This window comes from Bubalus bubalis, chromosome 18 (genome assembly GCF_019923935.1).
Source record: "Bubalus bubalis isolate 160015118507 breed Murrah chromosome 18, NDDB_SH_1, whole genome shotgun sequence".
NCBI classification, from domain to species: Eukaryota; Metazoa; Chordata; class Mammalia; order Artiodactyla; family Bovidae; genus Bubalus; species Bubalus bubalis.
The window spans coordinates 63,538,204-63,555,054 of NC_059174.1; the positions used below are offsets into that span (position 1 = coordinate 63,538,204).

The window sequence follows — 16,851 nt, forward strand, 5'->3', positions numbered from 1 at the left end:
AGCTCCAGACACACTTTGAGAGCCAGTGCCTGACCTGAGGAGGCTGAAGGCAAGGGACCTGGAAGGGGTAAGTGATGAGTGGGCACGTCCAAGGAGGATGCCTAGAAATCAGGACACACGGGTGGGTTTCAGAAAGGTCTCACTTTCTGTTCATCCTACATTAGCTAGGAGACCTTGTGACAGGAGATCTTACTCTAACCCCACGTTAACAATGGTTAATCCAGGTCTTCTGCGAGGGGAGAAGAATGTTTCCACTAATGTTGCTTTGAGGTGGCTCGTTTTCTTCAAGGGTTTCTGAGCGGCACCCTATGGCCTTTTAAAAACTACATATATGTTTATTATTAGTTTTAAGTTTTTTAATTCCTTGATTTTGGCTGGGCTGGGTCTTCTTTGCTGTGAGGGCTTTCTCTAGTCGTAGCTAGTGGGGACTACTCTCTAGCTGAGGGGTATGGGCTTCTCATTGTGGTGGCTTCTCCCGTGGCAGAGCTGGGAGTCTACAGCTCGGGTTCAGTAGTTGCCCCTCTCAGGCTCAAGAGTTGTGGTGCACAGGCTTTGAGGCAGGCGGGGTCTTCCCATATCAGGGATCAAACCCATGTCCCCCTGCATTGGCAGGCAGATTCTTAGCCACTGGACTACCAAGGAAGCCCTAAGGTCATTTCTGACCAGACAGTTTTATGAAATATTGAATGAGTCGGGGAATGGTGTTCAATATTGGGATGTAGGGGAGACAGAAGGGTGGAACAAAATGAAACCCATTTGTTTCTCTTTTTTTTGTCTCCCTAGACTGCTAACCAGTGACTTGAATGCTGAGGAAAAGCAGAGGAAATCCATTTCCATAGGCGTCAACTGGGCACCCACTTCTAGAAGCATTTGCTCAGAGTCCTTCTGGAAATTTCCTCCATCAATACGGCTGAGGACCAGCCATTTTTTTCAGGGTTGTGGACACATGACAGACAGCCCTGGGGCAGAGTCACCGGCATCCGTGCCACCCCAAGACACACTCATGGAAGACTCAGACTGTGACCAGGAAACCTGGCACGTCCAGTTCAGAAAATTTAGCAGCTCAGAGGAGTCCGACCCCGTCGAGGATCTGAGGAGACTCCGTGAACTCTGCCATCTGTGGCTGAGGCCAGATCTTCACACCAAGGAGCAGATGATGGACAGGCTGGTGCTGGAGCAGTTCATGATCTGCATGCCCCTGGAGTGCCAAGTCCTGCTCAAAGAAAGTGGGGTGCAGAGTTGCAAAGCCCTGGAGGACGTGCTGAGAAATAAGCAGAAACCCAAGAACTGGGTGAGTAGGACCTTAGTGATGGGTGTGGGATGAGGAGACACGTGCAAGCTTCAGGGATCGCAAGATAGGACCTGTGGGTTTGGCTCTGTATCACTGGTTCCCAAACAGGTGAGAGAAGTTCACAATTGGGCAATTTGGGAGATACTTCTGACTGTCTCAACTCGAAGGATGTAGATCTTTTACACCAAACGGGAGCTTCTATTGTCAATGCCGTTGGATGCCTGAAAGCTACTTTCCAGGCCTTATAGAGACTGATCTTGATTGATTTCTCCCTTCACAGACCATAGTCTGCATACAAGGGCAGAAATATCTCGTGCGTGATCCCAATATTGAGATGGTTGAAGCCAAGGCCGGTGACATGGACAATGAGAGAGACCCATGTGGGGAGCCCCAACCGCCCTCAAGGGTCATACCTCCAGAGGATAGCCAGGAAGGAAGCCAAGAGGTGCAGAATCTGCCAGGAGCCATGAACCTATCTAGGGAGCAGGTGAGAGTGTGTAAGCAGGTAGAAGAGAGTCAGGTGGGTGTGGCTGCTGGAGAAATGGGGAGATTTGGCAAAGGACAGGAATGGACCCATTGCTTCCAGGAATTCCCGTGGATGCATTCAGTTCCTAGGCATTTTTTCTAATCAGTGTGAGAGTGAGGATAATCCATCTCTGTCCCTCTGCTATGAAAGCTTCTAGTCTTAGGAGTGGGGAGAAGGGAATCCTGTCTTCCTGACATGATGCTAGGTTCAATTTGCTGCAGGTAAATGCACTGACAGCTGATTTACCCACGGCCACTTTGCCCAAGGGCACGTCATATTTCAGAATATGATCATTCCTTGCAACTGATGGAGTGACTCGAAATTGGACTCATTTTGCCCCCCAGTAGACATTGGGCTTCCCTGGTGGCTCAGATGGTGAAGAATCTGCCGACCATGCATGAGACCTGGGTTCGATGCCTGGGTCAGGAAGATCCCCTGGAGAAGGGAATGGCTACCCACTCTAGTGTTCTTGCCTGGAGAATCCCATGAACAGAGGAATCTGGCAGCTATAGTCCATGGGTTTGCAGAGAGTCAGACACGACTGAGCGACTAACACTTTCCCTTTCAGACATTGAAGAATGAATCGAAGACAGTTGATTTGTTCAAATAAGGTTGGGTATAGGCAGGGGATGCTATTGACTTGCATGGAGTAGAGACCAAGAATACTGGTCATCATCTTCCTATGTACTGGGTAACCACCATCGCAAAGATGCATCCAGGCAAAGTCTCCAACAGTGATGGAGTCAAGAGAGCTGGACCTAGAGTTCTTTACTTCCAGAGTCAAGGGCAGGCAGGAGTGGGTATGATTTGGAGAGAGACCTATGCATAGAGAAGTCAGAGTGCCAACTGTGATGTCCTGATTTGATTGCTGGATACAGTCTGTATAGATCCAGGACAGCCTTGAGTATCAGGAGATGATTATCAATCAGGGTGATGGGGTGGACCAGAAGAAGTCAGGGCATATCCCCTAAAACGACATGAAGAAAGTTGGAGTCTTAGATCAAGATATGAGGCAGATGGGGAAACCGCAAACAGTTTTCCATGGACTAAGGTAAATGGCTTTGACTCTGCTTGTTTGTCCCTTGTCAGGACCAGAGAGCTCTCCCGCCAGAGACTGTTCCTGAAACAGGTGAGCTGGAGGGTCAGACGCCCAGAGAGAACATGGAGAAGAACCTGCTGGAAGACAGGGGAGAGACAAAAACCCTTCAATCTCAAGAACCTGAACTTCTGAAGGGTCCTGGTGAGTATTCAAAACCGTGGAATTCAGCAGAGTTAGTGACTCCCTCCTATGGTGGCATGGGGCTGGGTAGCCAGCATCACCATGCTTGGATGGGTGGGTGGAGATCATTGTCCAGTGCCAACCTTCTCCATCATCAACGTTCCAGTGTCCCACAGTCCAAGCTCTTAGCTTGGTTGCTTGATGGGAACTTCTCAGCCAACATCAGGTTTCCAGTGAGGCCAGCAGCACAGAAAATGTTCCTTGTTAAATGTGGTGCTGAATTTCTTTCAGCAGATTCTGGGAGCATAGAGAGAGAGAAGAATCCTCAAGAAGAAACTGATATTTAAAATGTGTCTCCTGAACCCTTTCTTCCTGTGTTCCAGAGGGAGACGTTTCCACTACGAGTGGATCCAGACGGGGTCCTCTAAAGAATCGCAGACATGTCAAAAGGAAACGGGAGAGCAGTCCCACTTGCCAAGACGTGCGTCAAGAAGCAGCCACGTGTTTGGACCAAGGAGAGTTCTCAGGACAGCATGGGTTCCATTCTGTTGGTGCATCTGGCACCGTGGGACCCACCAGTCTTCCTGAGGGAGCAGAAACCCCGGGACGGGCACCCTCTGAATGCAGGGTGTGCAAAAAGAGCTTTCCTTATCAGTCTCAGCTTACCCTGCACCAGAGGACACACACAGGAGAGAGGCCCTTTCAATGCGACATCTGTGCCAAAGGGTTCATACAGCTTTCAGATCTGCGGGTTCACGAGCGGATCCACACTGGCGAGAAGCCCTACAGCTGTGATCTCTGCCTCAAGAAGTTCACCCACGACTCCACGCTGCGCGCTCACAAGAGGACCCACACCCAGGAGAAGCCTTTCCGCTGTGAGCAGTGTGACAGAGCTTTCGGCCACCGAGGGAACCTCAACGTTCACCGACGCACCCACTCTGGGCTCAAGCCCTACGTGTGCCCCGAGTGTCACACAGCCTTCCGTCAGCTGGGGACTTTCAAACGCCACCGGAAAATCCATTCCAGATGACTGGCTCAGGACCCTGCCCTCAGGTTCAAGTGCCTTCTGCTCCGTGAAGGAAATTCGGGATTATTTGTCAGTTATATGATACAAAGAAAGGGTGACATGTGAAGAACTTACGATCATACTGGAACCCGATGAGGTTCCATTGACATGAATTTGGTGAATATTTGAGTGATGACTTATCTTTCCCTTCAGATTTTGTTCTCTACTTTAGTGTAGCCTGTGTTTTTGTGATAAGTTTTCGCTTTGTGGTGTTCTTCTTCAGTGAATGCAGGTCTCATTAGTTTTCAGTCCTTCTTCGTGAAAGTGAGGTCACTGCTGATTGTGCCCCCATTGGGGAAGATTTAATTGTACAATAGGATGCTCCTAGCAGAGTGGCCAGATGAAAAAGAGCATCAACAGTGAAATTTAAATTTCTAATAAACAAAGAGATTTCTGTCAAATAAGTGTACTGTGTATTTCCCTTCCAAGATTTTTTTTCTTATTATTTTACTTTTTAAGTTTACAATCTTGTACTGGTTTTGCCATATATCAACATGAATCCACCACAGGTATACATGTGTTCCCCATCCTGAGCCCTCCTCCCTCCTCCCTCCCTGTCCCATCCCTCTGGGTCGTCCCAGTGCACCAGTCCCAAGCATCCACTATCGTGCATCGAACCTGGACTGGAGACTTGTTTCCCATATGATATTATACATGTTTCAATGCCATTCCCCCAAATCATCCCACCCTATACCCAAGATTTTTTATATGGAGTAGATGATAGCTGTGGTCTGTTACATGGCCATTATTATGTGGAGATATCATCCCTCTGTAAGGCTTCCCCAGTGGCTCAGCGGTAAAAAATCCACCTGCAGCACAGAAGACCCAGGTTTGATACCTTCATCAGGAAGATCCCCTGGAGAAGGGAATGGCAACTCACTCCAGTACTCTTGCCTGGAGAATCCCATGGGCAGAGGAGCCTGGCAGGCTATGCTCTGCATGACTGAAGCCACTGAGCACCCACTCAAGCATTAAAGCAACTGTATGCTTTTCGAATCATGAACTGTTAGGTAATGTAGTATTAATGCCCATTTGAACACTGAGATTCTAAGGTGTCTCAGCTTGAAAAGATTCTTCAAGGTAGCACTCTTTCATCCCACCTGGCTCTCCTCCAGCAGAAATGAAGAGAGGTCCTTTACAGCAGAATGGAGATAATAAACTATTTCTTTTCAAAGAATCAGCGTTTTCTTCTATTAATTAGCCTGGGAATTTGTTGGGGGCAGCAAACTCAAGGATGATATTGTAATAGATATTGGTGTCTGGCTGCTCCACTTAAAAGCCAATACAGAGGCCAGGTTGGGGGAAAGTAAAGTTAGCTTTATTCTGGATGCCAGCAACTGTTGAAAGTGAAAGTGAAGTCCCTCAGTCATGTCCAGCTCTTTGTGACCCCGTGGACTGTAGCCTCCCAGGCTCCTCCGCCCATGGTATTTTCCTGGCAAGAGTACTGGACTGAGTTGCCATTTCCTTCTCCAACAACTGTGGAGGTGGGGCACACGGCTGTCCAATGGCTGACTCCCCCCACCTCCCACCCCAGACAATTAATGAGCAACAGCTTTTATAGATGGAGGGCGGGGGCTACAGGCAGAAACAGCGCAGTCAGCTCTGACAATCATCTTGAAACTGGTCATCACTGGTCTGATCAGTGTCATCTTGATTGTTGTCAATACAGTTAACCTTCAGGTCCAGGGTACATTTGTTTTCATTTCTTGGGTCAATTCTCAGAATTGTGTCAGCTTCTCTCATGGTTTCCCAGGAGGCTCATTGGTAAAGAATCTGCCTGCCAACTCAGGAGACGTGGGTTTGCTCCCTCCGTGGGGAAGATCCCCGAGAGAAGGGAATGGCAACCCACTGCACTATTCTTGCCTGGAGAATCCCATGGACGGAGGAACCTGGTTGGCTACAGTCCATGGGGTCACAAAGAGCCACTTCACTTTCTTTCACTTTGCAACTCCATGCACTGCAGCACTCCAGGCTTCCCTGTCCTTCACTATCTCCCAGGAGTTTGCTCAAACTCGTGTCCATTGAGTCGGTGATGGCATCCAACCACCTCATCCTCTGTCGCCTCCTTCTATCTCAAAGGATGTTAACTTACAGGCCCAAGATGGAGGCAACTAATTCAAAGAAGCAATATAGAATAAAAAGCCTGGGCCTCTTCAGAAACAGTGGTATTAGAACCATTATCGAAGAATCAACACAAGAAATTAATACGATGCGATATGAATAAGACTTCAAAACACAGACCCCGTTAAGTACTAGTTAAGAAACGTGAATAACAGGGCATCCCTGGGGGCTCGGAGCTAAAGGCTGTGCCTGCCAATGAGAGGACACGACTTCCATCCCTGATCCAAGAAGATCCCAGGGCTCAGGAGCAACTAAGGCCACGCAACACAACCACCGAGCCTGGGAGCCGCCACTCCTGAAGCCCAGAGCCCCGAGAGCCCGGGCTCCCAACAATAGAGGTCACTGCAGCGAGAAGCCTGTGCCCGCGACGGGAGAGGAACCCTGCGTCCCGAGCAACAACAAAGATCCAGCACAGCCAGAATTAATGGATTTAAACAATAAAATACATACCGGGGCTGAGAAACTGCCATTGAGGAATCGTAGTGATGGAGTGAGATGCTGGGCGATAAAGCAACAGCCAGGCCTGTCCGTCTCCAAAGAACCACTGATTGTGTGGAGATCGGAAGACAGCCTGAGGGTGTTGGGGGAAGGACTTTCCAGACAGCGGAGGAAAACCCTAAAACCAGACTCCAAAGCCAGTTGGGCTTGGTGTGGTCAGGTGTGCCAGGTGGCTGGGGAGTGGAGGAGAAGGTAGAGAGTGTGAGGAGTGGTGCCCTCCGAGGGTGTGAGAAAGGATTTGGATTTGCCAAGGGAATATTTCATGCAAGGATGGGCACAATAAAGGACAGAACTGGTATGGACCCAAGACAAGCAGAAGAAATTAAGAAGAGGTGCCAAGAATACACAGAACTACACAAAAAAGATCTTCACGACCCAGATAATCCCGAAGGTGTGATCACTCACCTAGAGCCAGACATCCTGGAATGTGAAGTCAAGTGGGCCTTAGGAAGAATCACTATGAACAAAGCTAGTGGACGTGATGGAATTCCAGTTGAGCTATTTCAAATCCTCAGGCATAATGCTGTGAGAGTGTTGCACTCAATAAGTCAGTAAATTTGGAAAACTCAGCAGTGGCCACAGGACTGGAAAAGGTCAGTTTCCATTTCAATCCCATAGAATGTTCAAACTACTGCACAATTGCACTCATCTCACACACTAGCTAAATAATGCTCAAAATTCTCCAAGCACTCTTCAACAGTACATCAACCATGAACTCTCAGATGTTCAAGCTGGATTTAGAAAAGGCAGAGGAACCGGAGATCAAATTCCAACATCAATTGGATCATTGAAAAAGCAAGAGCATTCCAGAGAAACATCTACTTCTGCTTTATTGACTATGCCAAAGCCTTTGACTGTGTGGATCACAAGAAACTGTGGAAAATTGTTGGACAGGAATACCAGACTTCCTGAGCTGCCTCCTGAGAAATCTGTATGCAGGACAGGAAGCAACAGTTAGAACTGGACTTGGAACAAAGGACTGATTCCAAATCGGAAAGGAGTACGTCAAGGCTGTATATTGTCACCCTGCTTATGTAACTTATATGCAGAGTACATCATGAGACAAGCTGGGCTGGATGAAACACAAGCTGGAATCAAGATTTGCAGGAGAAATATCAATAACCTCAGACATGCAGATGACACCATCCTTATGGCAGAAAGTGAAGAAGAACCAAAGAGTCTCCTGATAAATGTGAAGGAGGAGGCTTAAAAATTTGGATTAAAACTCAGCATTCAGAAAACTAAGATCATGGCATCCGGTCCCATCCTTTCATGGCAAATAGATAGGGAAACAGTGGAAACAGTGAGAGAATTTATTTTCAGGGGCGGCGGTAGGGCTCCAAAATCACTGCAGATGGTGATTGCAGCCATGAAATTAAAAGACTCTGGCCCCTTGGAAGAAAAGTTATGACCAACCTAGACAGCATCTTAACAAACAGAGAAATTACTTAGCCAACAAAGGTCCAGCTAGTCAAAGCTATGGTTTTTCCAGTAGTCATGTATGGATGTGAGAGCTGGACTTAGAGCTGAGAGGTGAAAAACTGATGCTTTTGAACCCTGGTATTGGAGAAGACTGTTGAGTGTCCTTTGGACTGCAAGGAGATCCAACCAGTCCATCTGAAAGGAAATCAGTCCTGAATATTCATTGGAAGGACTGACACTGAAGCTGAAACTCCAATACTTTGGCCACCTGATGTAAAGAACTGACACATTTGAAAAGACCCTGATGCTGGGCAAGATTGAAGGCAGGAGGGGAAGGGGACGACAGAGGATGAGATGCTTGGATGGCATCTCTGACTCAATGGATATGAGTTTGAGTAAACTCCGGGAGTTGGCGATGGACAGGGTGGCCTGATGTGCTGCGTTTCATGGGGCCTCAAAGAGTCTGACACGACTGAGCTACTGAACTGAACTGAACTGAACCCATAGATGCAAGAAGTAGATGAATGGATTGACAAGGGTAAGGGAGGAGGTGGGCAGAGAATGGGGAGGGACTTTTCATGATTCACATTTTGTTCTTGGGGTGATGAAAAGAGTTGGAAGTAGACAACATTGACAGCTGCACAAAATTGTGAATGAAGTTGGTGGAACAAGATCGTACACTTTATAAAAGAGTCAAAATTGTATGTTGTGTGTTTCATGACCATAACAAGTATGTGATCAGGAACTTGATTCTCTTTGGATCCTTTTGTGCGACCCTTCCTTGGAGCTAATAAATACCCTAGTGACAGCAAGGAAACGTTTTGGGTGGACAATCTGTGCTTAATGTTTCCAACGTCACTATACTACATGGAATTCAGTGTTTAAATAAGCTTCCTCGTATTTTTTTTCCCCAGAAGAATGACTGAGAGCCTTGCCTGGTGGCTTGTCTTGACTGAATAATATAAAAACTGGCATTGCTGTTCATATCCATTTGAGGAGTCTCACACACTGTAAATTTCTTGAAAGTACAGCAAAGAACAACATAGTCCCAGACTACAGAAATCAAAATCTAGGGAGCCTTTCAGACATTTCAACATTTTTTTCCCGAAAAGGTGGATGTCAGAAGAATGATGGATGGACTAATGTCCATTCAATATGAAAGAGTGTAGCAGTGAGGGAATGGTATTGGGTATTGGGATGAGGAATGTAGAGGAGATGGAAGGGTGGAATAAAATGAAACTAGTCCTGTTCATTTATCTTTTGCCCCCATTCTTCTGAACAGTGAATACATTGCTGAAGAAAGGTAGAGGAAATCCCTTTACATAGGGGTGAATTGTCATGGGCTTCTAGAAGCATGTGCTCAACATTTTGCTAGTAAGTTCCTCACTCACTATGGCTAAAGAATGTACATTTTTTGTGGGGTCATGGAATAGTCCTAGACAGGCTGTATTCAGAACCACTGGTGTCTGTGCCGCACCAAAGTGTGCTTACTGAAAAGGCAGACTGCCACCCCAAAAGTGGCACATCCCATGCACAACATTCCAGATTCTGACTTCGTCCGAGATCTTGACATGCGGAATTTTAAAAGGGTTGTTTAGTCGCTGAGTTGTGTCCAACTCTGCTATTCCATGGCCCACCAGGTTCTTCTGTCCATCGAATTTTCCAGGCAAGAATACTGCAGTGCGTTGTCCATTTCCTTCTGCGAGAGATCTTCCGAACCCAGAGTGTGAACCCACGTCTCCTGCATTGGCAGGTAGATTCTTTACCACTGAGCCACCAGGGATGCATAGGCGAACCAAACTGGTTAAAACTTTCAGATACCTATGCTTTGACTCCTTCCAACTCTCCAGGTAAATGAGAAAAGTATATTCTAGACCAGGAAAATCAATCTTACTGCCAAAAAGTGCTCGGGCTTCCCTGGTGGTAAAGAATCTGCCTGCAATGTGGGAGACCTGGCTTCGCTCCCTGGGTTGGGACGATCACATGGAGAATGGAATGGCTACCCACTCCAGTCTTCTGGGGTGGAGAATTCCATGGACTGTATATCCACAGGGTCACAAAGAGCTGGACATGACTGAAAGACTTTCACTTTACTTCTTTCCCAGCTGAGCCACAAGGGAAGCCCAAGAACACTGAAGTGGGGAGCCTATCCCTTCCCCAGAAGAGATTCCTGACCCAGGAATTACTCCAGAGTCTCCTGCATAGCAGTCACATTCTTTACTACCTGAGCTACCAGAGAAGTCTACCACAAAACCAACATGGAGGCCTCTTGGATAAATTGGGTTTATTCTGGTGGAGTGTCCGTGTGAAACTGGATCCATGGATAAACTGGATTATCTAAAATGAGGTCATATAAATGGCTTGACCTGCCCTTACACAATCACTGTGCTGATGGGGAAACAAGCAGGGACACTTGCCATTTCCCCCATCTCTCTATAAATAGAGATGTTTCAGCCCCAGACACGCACTGATAGCCAGTCATCGACTTGAGGAGGCTGAGGGCAAGAGGGCTCAAAGGAGGTAAGTGATGAGTGAGAACGTCTAAGGAGAAGGTTTGGGAAGCAATACAGAAGGAGGTGGTGGGTTTCGGAAGGCGGGTTTTCTACTCACCTTGCATCAGTTCAAAGACCTTGTGAAAGCAGTGGATCTCCCTTAAACGCTTGACTGCCGAGCTCTCTGTGAGGGGGGAAGAACGGACTTGAAACATGTAAAAGGAACTTTGGAAATATAATGGAACATAGATCCTTCGCTTTCATAAAAGACATTTTAATTAAGAGGGCTTTCAGGCTCCCCTTTCCTGCCTCCATCTGATTTATAGGTTTATAAATCACCCTGATTTATAGGGTGTTGCCACCCTCCATGTGGTGGTGTGGTGTGGTGCATTTATTTCACAAGGCTTTCTGAACCTTGGCCCCCTGGACTAAGCAGAGATGTTCATCTGTGTTCATTTGTGTTACCCCACACACAAAAACCTCTCGGATCTACAGAGGAGAACGATATTGTCCCAATTTCCATTTCAGAAAACCGACCCCGGACTTTTGTCCTTTTAGAAATCCGAATCCAAAAATGGGCAGCATGGACTCCTACGAGCAGGTCCAAAAGGGACCCCTGAAGCTCAAAGGAGTCACAGAGCTTGACGTGACCAAGCGGAAGAAGAAAAAGGGCAGAGACAAAGCAAAACTCCTGGAAACGATGGGCAAAATCCAGAAGAACCAGGAGGAGGAGCTGAGGCACCACCTCGATAAGCGGACCCCAGCCCAGGTGGCCTTTGAGAAGGTGCAGGAGAAGCGACAAATGGAGAGGATCCTGAAGAAAGCATCCAAAACCCACAAGCAGAGAGTGCAGGACTTCAACAGACACCTGGACACGCTCATGGAGCACTATGACATTCCTAAAGTCAGCTGGACCAAGTAGCCGCCCCACCAGGAGATGGAGTATTGTCCAGGGGAAGCAGGAAGCAGAGTTGGGTTCATCTCTGGAGCCTTTGGAAACATTCTTTTACACACATCCTTTTGAGTCTTCTGCTGAGCCCGTGCTTATCAAAGTAATGGGCCCTTATACTGGAACTGCATTTAAGAGAGATGGCCCTTTAACTCTAAATTAAAAAAAAAAAAAGTGTAACATCCATTTCCAATGGTTCCTGCAGCCTCCAGACCTTTTTGTTCACCAGGAGACCCACATGGGCAAGAAGCCCTACAGCAGTGATCTCTGCCCCAAGAAGTTCCCCCACGACTCTACGCTGCATGCTCACCAGAGGACCCACACCCAAGAGAAGCCTTTCTGCTGAGAGCACTGTGAAAAAGCTTTCGACAACAGTGGGAACCTCAGTGGTCACACTCTGGGCTCGAGCCCTACATGTGCCCCGAGTGTCACCTGCCTTCTGCTCCCTGGGGTGTCTCAAATCCCACCAGGAAACCCATTCGGAACCACTGGCGCAGATATCTGCCCTCGGGTCCAAGTCCTTTCTGCTCCAAGAAGGAAATTCACAATGATTTGTCACTTCTGTAACACAAAGGGTGGATGACATAGGCAGAGCTTCGGAGGATTTTGGGTCCAGGGGCTTCCATTTACATGAATGAGGAGGATATTTGAGTGATGGCTTACCGTTCCCTTTGGATTTTGTGTTCTACTTTAGTATAGCCTGTTTCAATCAGTTTTTGCTTTCTTTTGTTATTCTTCTACTGAAAGCATGTCTCATTAGTTATCAGTACTTCATCATGAAACTGAGCCTACTGTTGACTGCCTTCCTGTTAGGCGGGACTTCACTGTAAAACTGCATGCTCCTGGCACAGAGGCCAGGTTGTCCAGTAGAATTTAAATTTCAAATAAACACATTTCTGTCAAAGAGTGTCTGCATAGTTTCTAAGACTTTTCTGCAGGGAATAGGTTATAGCCATGGTTTTGCCCTCATGGCTGTTATTATGCTGAGATAGATTCACTCACTCCATACTTGTTTGGGGATTTCTTCCTGAGGTGTTTAGAAAAAGGAAGGCTTCCGAAAGTGATAGGTGTCATTCCTTTTTCCTATTGGCGTACAACTTCTACTCTTCAGAAAGGCTATTAGAAATCGGGTCTTCTCTCACCTTAGCTCATCAGCTGATTTTAGAAAAGCCTTTGAAGACTTTTCTCACAAGAACAGAAAAGACGAGAGGAGTCAAACCGATCTGGCTCCCACCACCATGTCTCTAACTCCGTCAAACCCTCCAGGCAGTGAGACCGAAAATTCACGAGATCATTAAAACCAAGCCGTTCACCCCAAAATGCCGTCCCCAAAGTCCAAAATCAATCAAATCCAAAAGGAAACTGAGGGATTTCCCGAGCGGTCCCGCGGTTGAGACTTAGCGGTCCAGCGGGTGATACTTGGTGCTCCCGCTACAGGCGGTGTGGTTTCCTTCCGCGCTCTGGGAACTGAGATCGCACTTGCCTCCCTGCTTGGCCAAAAACAGAACAAAAAAAAAATACACAGAATCTGTCACTAAATCACTATGGAGGCCTCCCAGTGCTCAGGAGCAACTAAGGCCACGCAACACAAGCACCGAGCCTGGGAGCCGCCACTACTGAAGCCCAGAGCCCCGAGAGCCCGGGCTCCCCACAAGAGAGCTCACTGCAGTGAGAAGCCTGTGCCCGCAACTAGAGAGGAGCCCTGCGTCACGAGCAGCAACAAAGACCCAGCACAGCCAGAATTAATGGATTTAAAAAAGAAAATACATACCGAGGCTGAGAAACTCCTTTTGAGGAATCGTAGTGATGGAGTGAGATGCCGGGCGATAAAGCAACAGCCAGGCCTGTCCGTCTCCAAAGAACCACTGATTGTGTTGAGATCTGAAGATAGCTTGAGCGTGTCGGGGGAAGGACTTTCTAGACAGTGGAAGAAAACCCTAAAACTAGACTGCAAAACCAGTTGGGCTTGGTATGGTCAGGTGTGCAAGGTGGCTGGGAAGTGGAGGAGAAGGTAGAGAGTGTGAGGAGCACTGCCCTCCGAGGGTGTGAGAAAGGATTTGGATTTGCCAAGGGAAGATTTCATGCAAGGATGGGGACAATACAGGACACAAATGGTATGGACCCAAGAGAAGCAGAAGATATTAAGAAGAGATGGCAAGAATACACAGAAGAACCATACAAAAAAGATCTTCATGACCCAGATAATCCCAAAGGTGTGATCACTCACCTAGAGCCAGACATCCTGGAATGTGAAGTCAAGTGGGCCTTAGGAAGAATCACTATGAACAAAGCTAGTGGAGGTGATGGAATTCCAGGTGAGCTATTTCAAATCCTCAGGCATGATGCTGTGAAAGTGTTGCACTCAAGAAGTCAAGAAATTTGGAAAACTCAGCCATGGCCACAGGACTGGAAAAGTTCAGTTTCCATTTCAATCCCATAGAATGCTCAAACTACTGCACAATTGCACTCATCTCACACGCTAGCTAAATAATGCTCAAAATTCTCCAAGCACTCTTCAACAGTACATCAACCATGAACTCTCAGATGTTCAAGCTGGATTTAGAAAAGGCAGAGGAACCTGAGATCAAATTGCCAACATCAATTAGATCATTGAAAAAGCAAGAGCATTCCAGAGAAACATCTACTTCTGCTTTATTGACTATGCCAAAGCCTTTGACTGTGTGGATCACAAGAAACTGTGGAAAATTGTTGGACAGGAATACCAGACTTCCTGAGCTGCCTCCTGAGAAATCTGTATGCAGGTCAGGAAGCAACAGTTAGAACTGGACTTGGAACAAAGGACTGATTCCAAATCGGAAAGGAGTACGTCAAGGCTGTATATTGTCACCCTGCTTATGTAACTTATATGCAGAGTACATCATGAGACAAGCTGGGCTGGATGAAACACAAGCTGGAATCAAGATTTGCAGGAGAAATATCAATAACCACAGACACGCAGATGACACCGTCCTTATGGCAGAAAGCGAAGAAGAACCAAAGAGTCTCCTGATAAAAGTGAAGGAGAAGGGTTAAACATTTGGCGTAAAACTCAACATTCAGAAAACTAAGATCATGGCATCTGGTCCCATCCTTTCATGGCAAATAGATGGGGAAACAGTGAGAGAATTTATTTTCAGGGGTGGCGGTAGGGCTCCAAAATCACTGCAGATGGTGACTGCAGCCATGAAATTAAAAGACTCTGGCTCCTTGGAAGAAAAGTTATGACCAACCTAGACAGCATATTAAAAAACTGAGAAATTACTTAGCAAACAAAGGCCCAGCTAGTCAAAGCTATGGTTTTTCCAATAGTCATGTACAGATGTGAGAGCTGGACTTAGAGCTGAGAGGTGAAAAACTGATGCTTTTGAACCCTGGTGTTGGAAAAGACTGTTGAGTGTCCTGTGGACTGCAAGGAGATCCAACCAGTCCATCTTAAAAGAAATCCGTCCTGAATATTCATTGGAAGGACTGACGCTGAAGCGGAAACTCCAATACTTTGGCCACCTGATGTAAAGAACTGACACATTTGAAAAGACCCTGATGCTGGGCAAGATTGAAGGCAGGAGGGGAAGGGGACGACAGAGGATGAGATGGTTGGATGGCATCATCGACTCAATAGACATGAGTTTGAGTAAACTCCGGGAGTTGGCGATGGACAGGGTGGCCTGATGTGCTGCGTTTCATGGGGCCTCAAAGAGTCTGACACGACTGAGCAACTGAACTGAACTGAACACATAGATGCAAGAAGTAGATGAATGGATTGACAAGGGTAAGGGAGGAGGTGGGCAGAGAATGGGGAGGGACTTTTCATGATTCACATTTTGTTCTTGGGGTGATGAAAAGAGTTGGAAGTAGACAACATTGACAGCTGCACAAAATTGTGAATGAAGTTGGTGGAACAAGATCGTACACTTTATAAAAGAGTCAAAATTGTATGTTGTGTGTTTCATGACCATAACAAGTATGTGATCAGGAACTTGAATCTCTTTGGATCCTTTTGTGTGTCCCTTCCTTGGAGCTAATAAATACCCTGGTGACAGCAAGTAAATGTTTTGTGTGGACAATCTGTGCTTAACATTTCCAACGTCACTATACTACATAGAATTCAGTGTTTAAATAGGCTTCCTCATATTTTTATTCCCCAGAAGAATCATGACTGAGAGCCTTGCCTGGTGGCTTGTCTTGACCGAATAATATAAAACCTGGCATTGCTGTTCATATCCATTTGAGGAGTCTCACACACTGTAAATTTCTTGAAAGTACAGCAAAGAACAACATAGTCCCAGACTACAGAAGTCAAAATCTAGGGAGCCTTTCAGACATTTCAAAGTTTTTTTCCAGAAAATGTGGATGTCAGAAGAATGATGGATGGACTAATGTCCATTCAATATGAAAGACTGTAGCAGTGAGGGAATGCTATTGGGTATTGGGATGAGGAATGTAGAGGAGATGGAAGGGTGGAATAAAATGAAACTAGTCCTGTTCATTTATCTTTTGCCCCCATTCTTCTGAACAGTGAATACATTGCTGATGAAAGGTAGAGGAAATCCCTTTACATAGGGGTGAATTGTCATGGGCTTCTAGAAGCATGTGCTCAACATTTTGCTAGTAAGTTCCTCAGTCACTATGGCTAAAGAATGTACATTTTTTGTGGGGTCATGGAATAGTCCTAGACAGGCTGTAATCAGAACCACTGGTGTCTGTGCCGCACCAAAGTGTACTTACTGAAAAGCCAGACTGCAACCCCAAAAGTGGCGCGTTCCCTGCAGAACATTCCAGATTCTGACTTCGTCCGAGATCTTTCCATGTGGAATTTTAAAAAGGATTGTTTAGTCGCTGAGTTGTGTCCAACTCTGCTATTCCATGGCCCACCAGGTTCTTCTGTCCATCGAATTTTCCAGGCAAGAATACTGCAGTGCGTTGTCCATTTCCTTCTGCGAGAGATCTTCCGAACCCAGGGAGTGAACCCACGTCTCCTGCATTGGCAGGTAGATTCTTTACCACTGAGCCACCAGGGATGCATAGGCGAACCAAACTGGTTACAATTTTCGATTACCTATGCTTTGACTCCTTCCAACTCTCCAGGTAAATGAGAAAAGTATATTCTAGACCAGGAAAATCAATCTTGGTGTCAAAAAGTGCTCGGGCTTCCCTGGTGGTAAAGAATCTGCCTGCAATGTGGGAATCCTGGCTTTGCTCCCTGGGTTGGGACGATCCCTTGGAGAAGGGAACAGCTACCCACTCCAGTCTTCTGGGGTGGAGAATTC

The 16,851-nt window shown here is 46.7% G+C and overlaps 2 protein-coding genes across 5 annotated transcripts in view; both read left to right on the forward strand.

The window, feature by feature from the left end:
* Nucleotides 1–16,851, forward strand: part of LOC102395443 (zinc finger and SCAN domain-containing protein 5B-like) — a 23,701-nt gene continuing 6,850 nt past the window's right edge. The window contains exons 1-5 of one of the 3 annotated variants that reach the window (XM_045163375.1): nt 1–67; nt 784–1,291; nt 1,572–1,778; nt 2,907–3,057; nt 3,420–4,089. In XM_045163375.1, the coding sequence (XP_045019310.1) occupies nt 947–1,291; nt 1,572–1,778; nt 2,907–3,057; nt 3,420–4,066 (1,350 nt within the window). In that variant the 5' untranslated portion in view covers nt 1–67; nt 784–946 and the 3' untranslated portion in view covers nt 4,067–4,089. Of the gene's footprint in view, nt 68–783; nt 1,292–1,571; nt 1,779–2,906; nt 3,058–3,419; nt 4,504–16,851 lie in introns of those variants that run through there. The other 2 variants (XM_025268319.3, XM_045163376.1) reach the window with 2 other exon arrangements.
* LOC112580141 (protein FAM32A-like) lies at nt 10,587–11,764 on the forward strand. Of its 2 annotated transcripts, none has more exons than XM_045163384.1 (2): nt 10,587–10,663; nt 11,194–11,764. In XM_045163384.1, exon 2 carries the CDS (start codon nt 11,210–11,212, stop codon nt 11,555–11,557), a length of 348 nt encoding a protein of 115 aa, XP_045019319.1. In that variant the 5' UTR covers nt 10,587–10,663; nt 11,194–11,209; the 3' UTR covers nt 11,558–11,764. The 2 variants fall into 2 exon arrangements, with proteins under 2 accessions (XP_045019319.1, XP_045019318.1); XM_045163383.1 differs by having other exon boundaries at nt 10,610–10,663; nt 11,164–11,764.

Bases quoted from the DNA above. Each gene is read 5' to 3' on its own strand.
- LOC112580141 (XM_045163384.1), top strand. From the start codon at position 11,210: ATGGGCAGCATGGACTCCTACGAGCAGGTCCAAAAGGGACCCCTGAAG.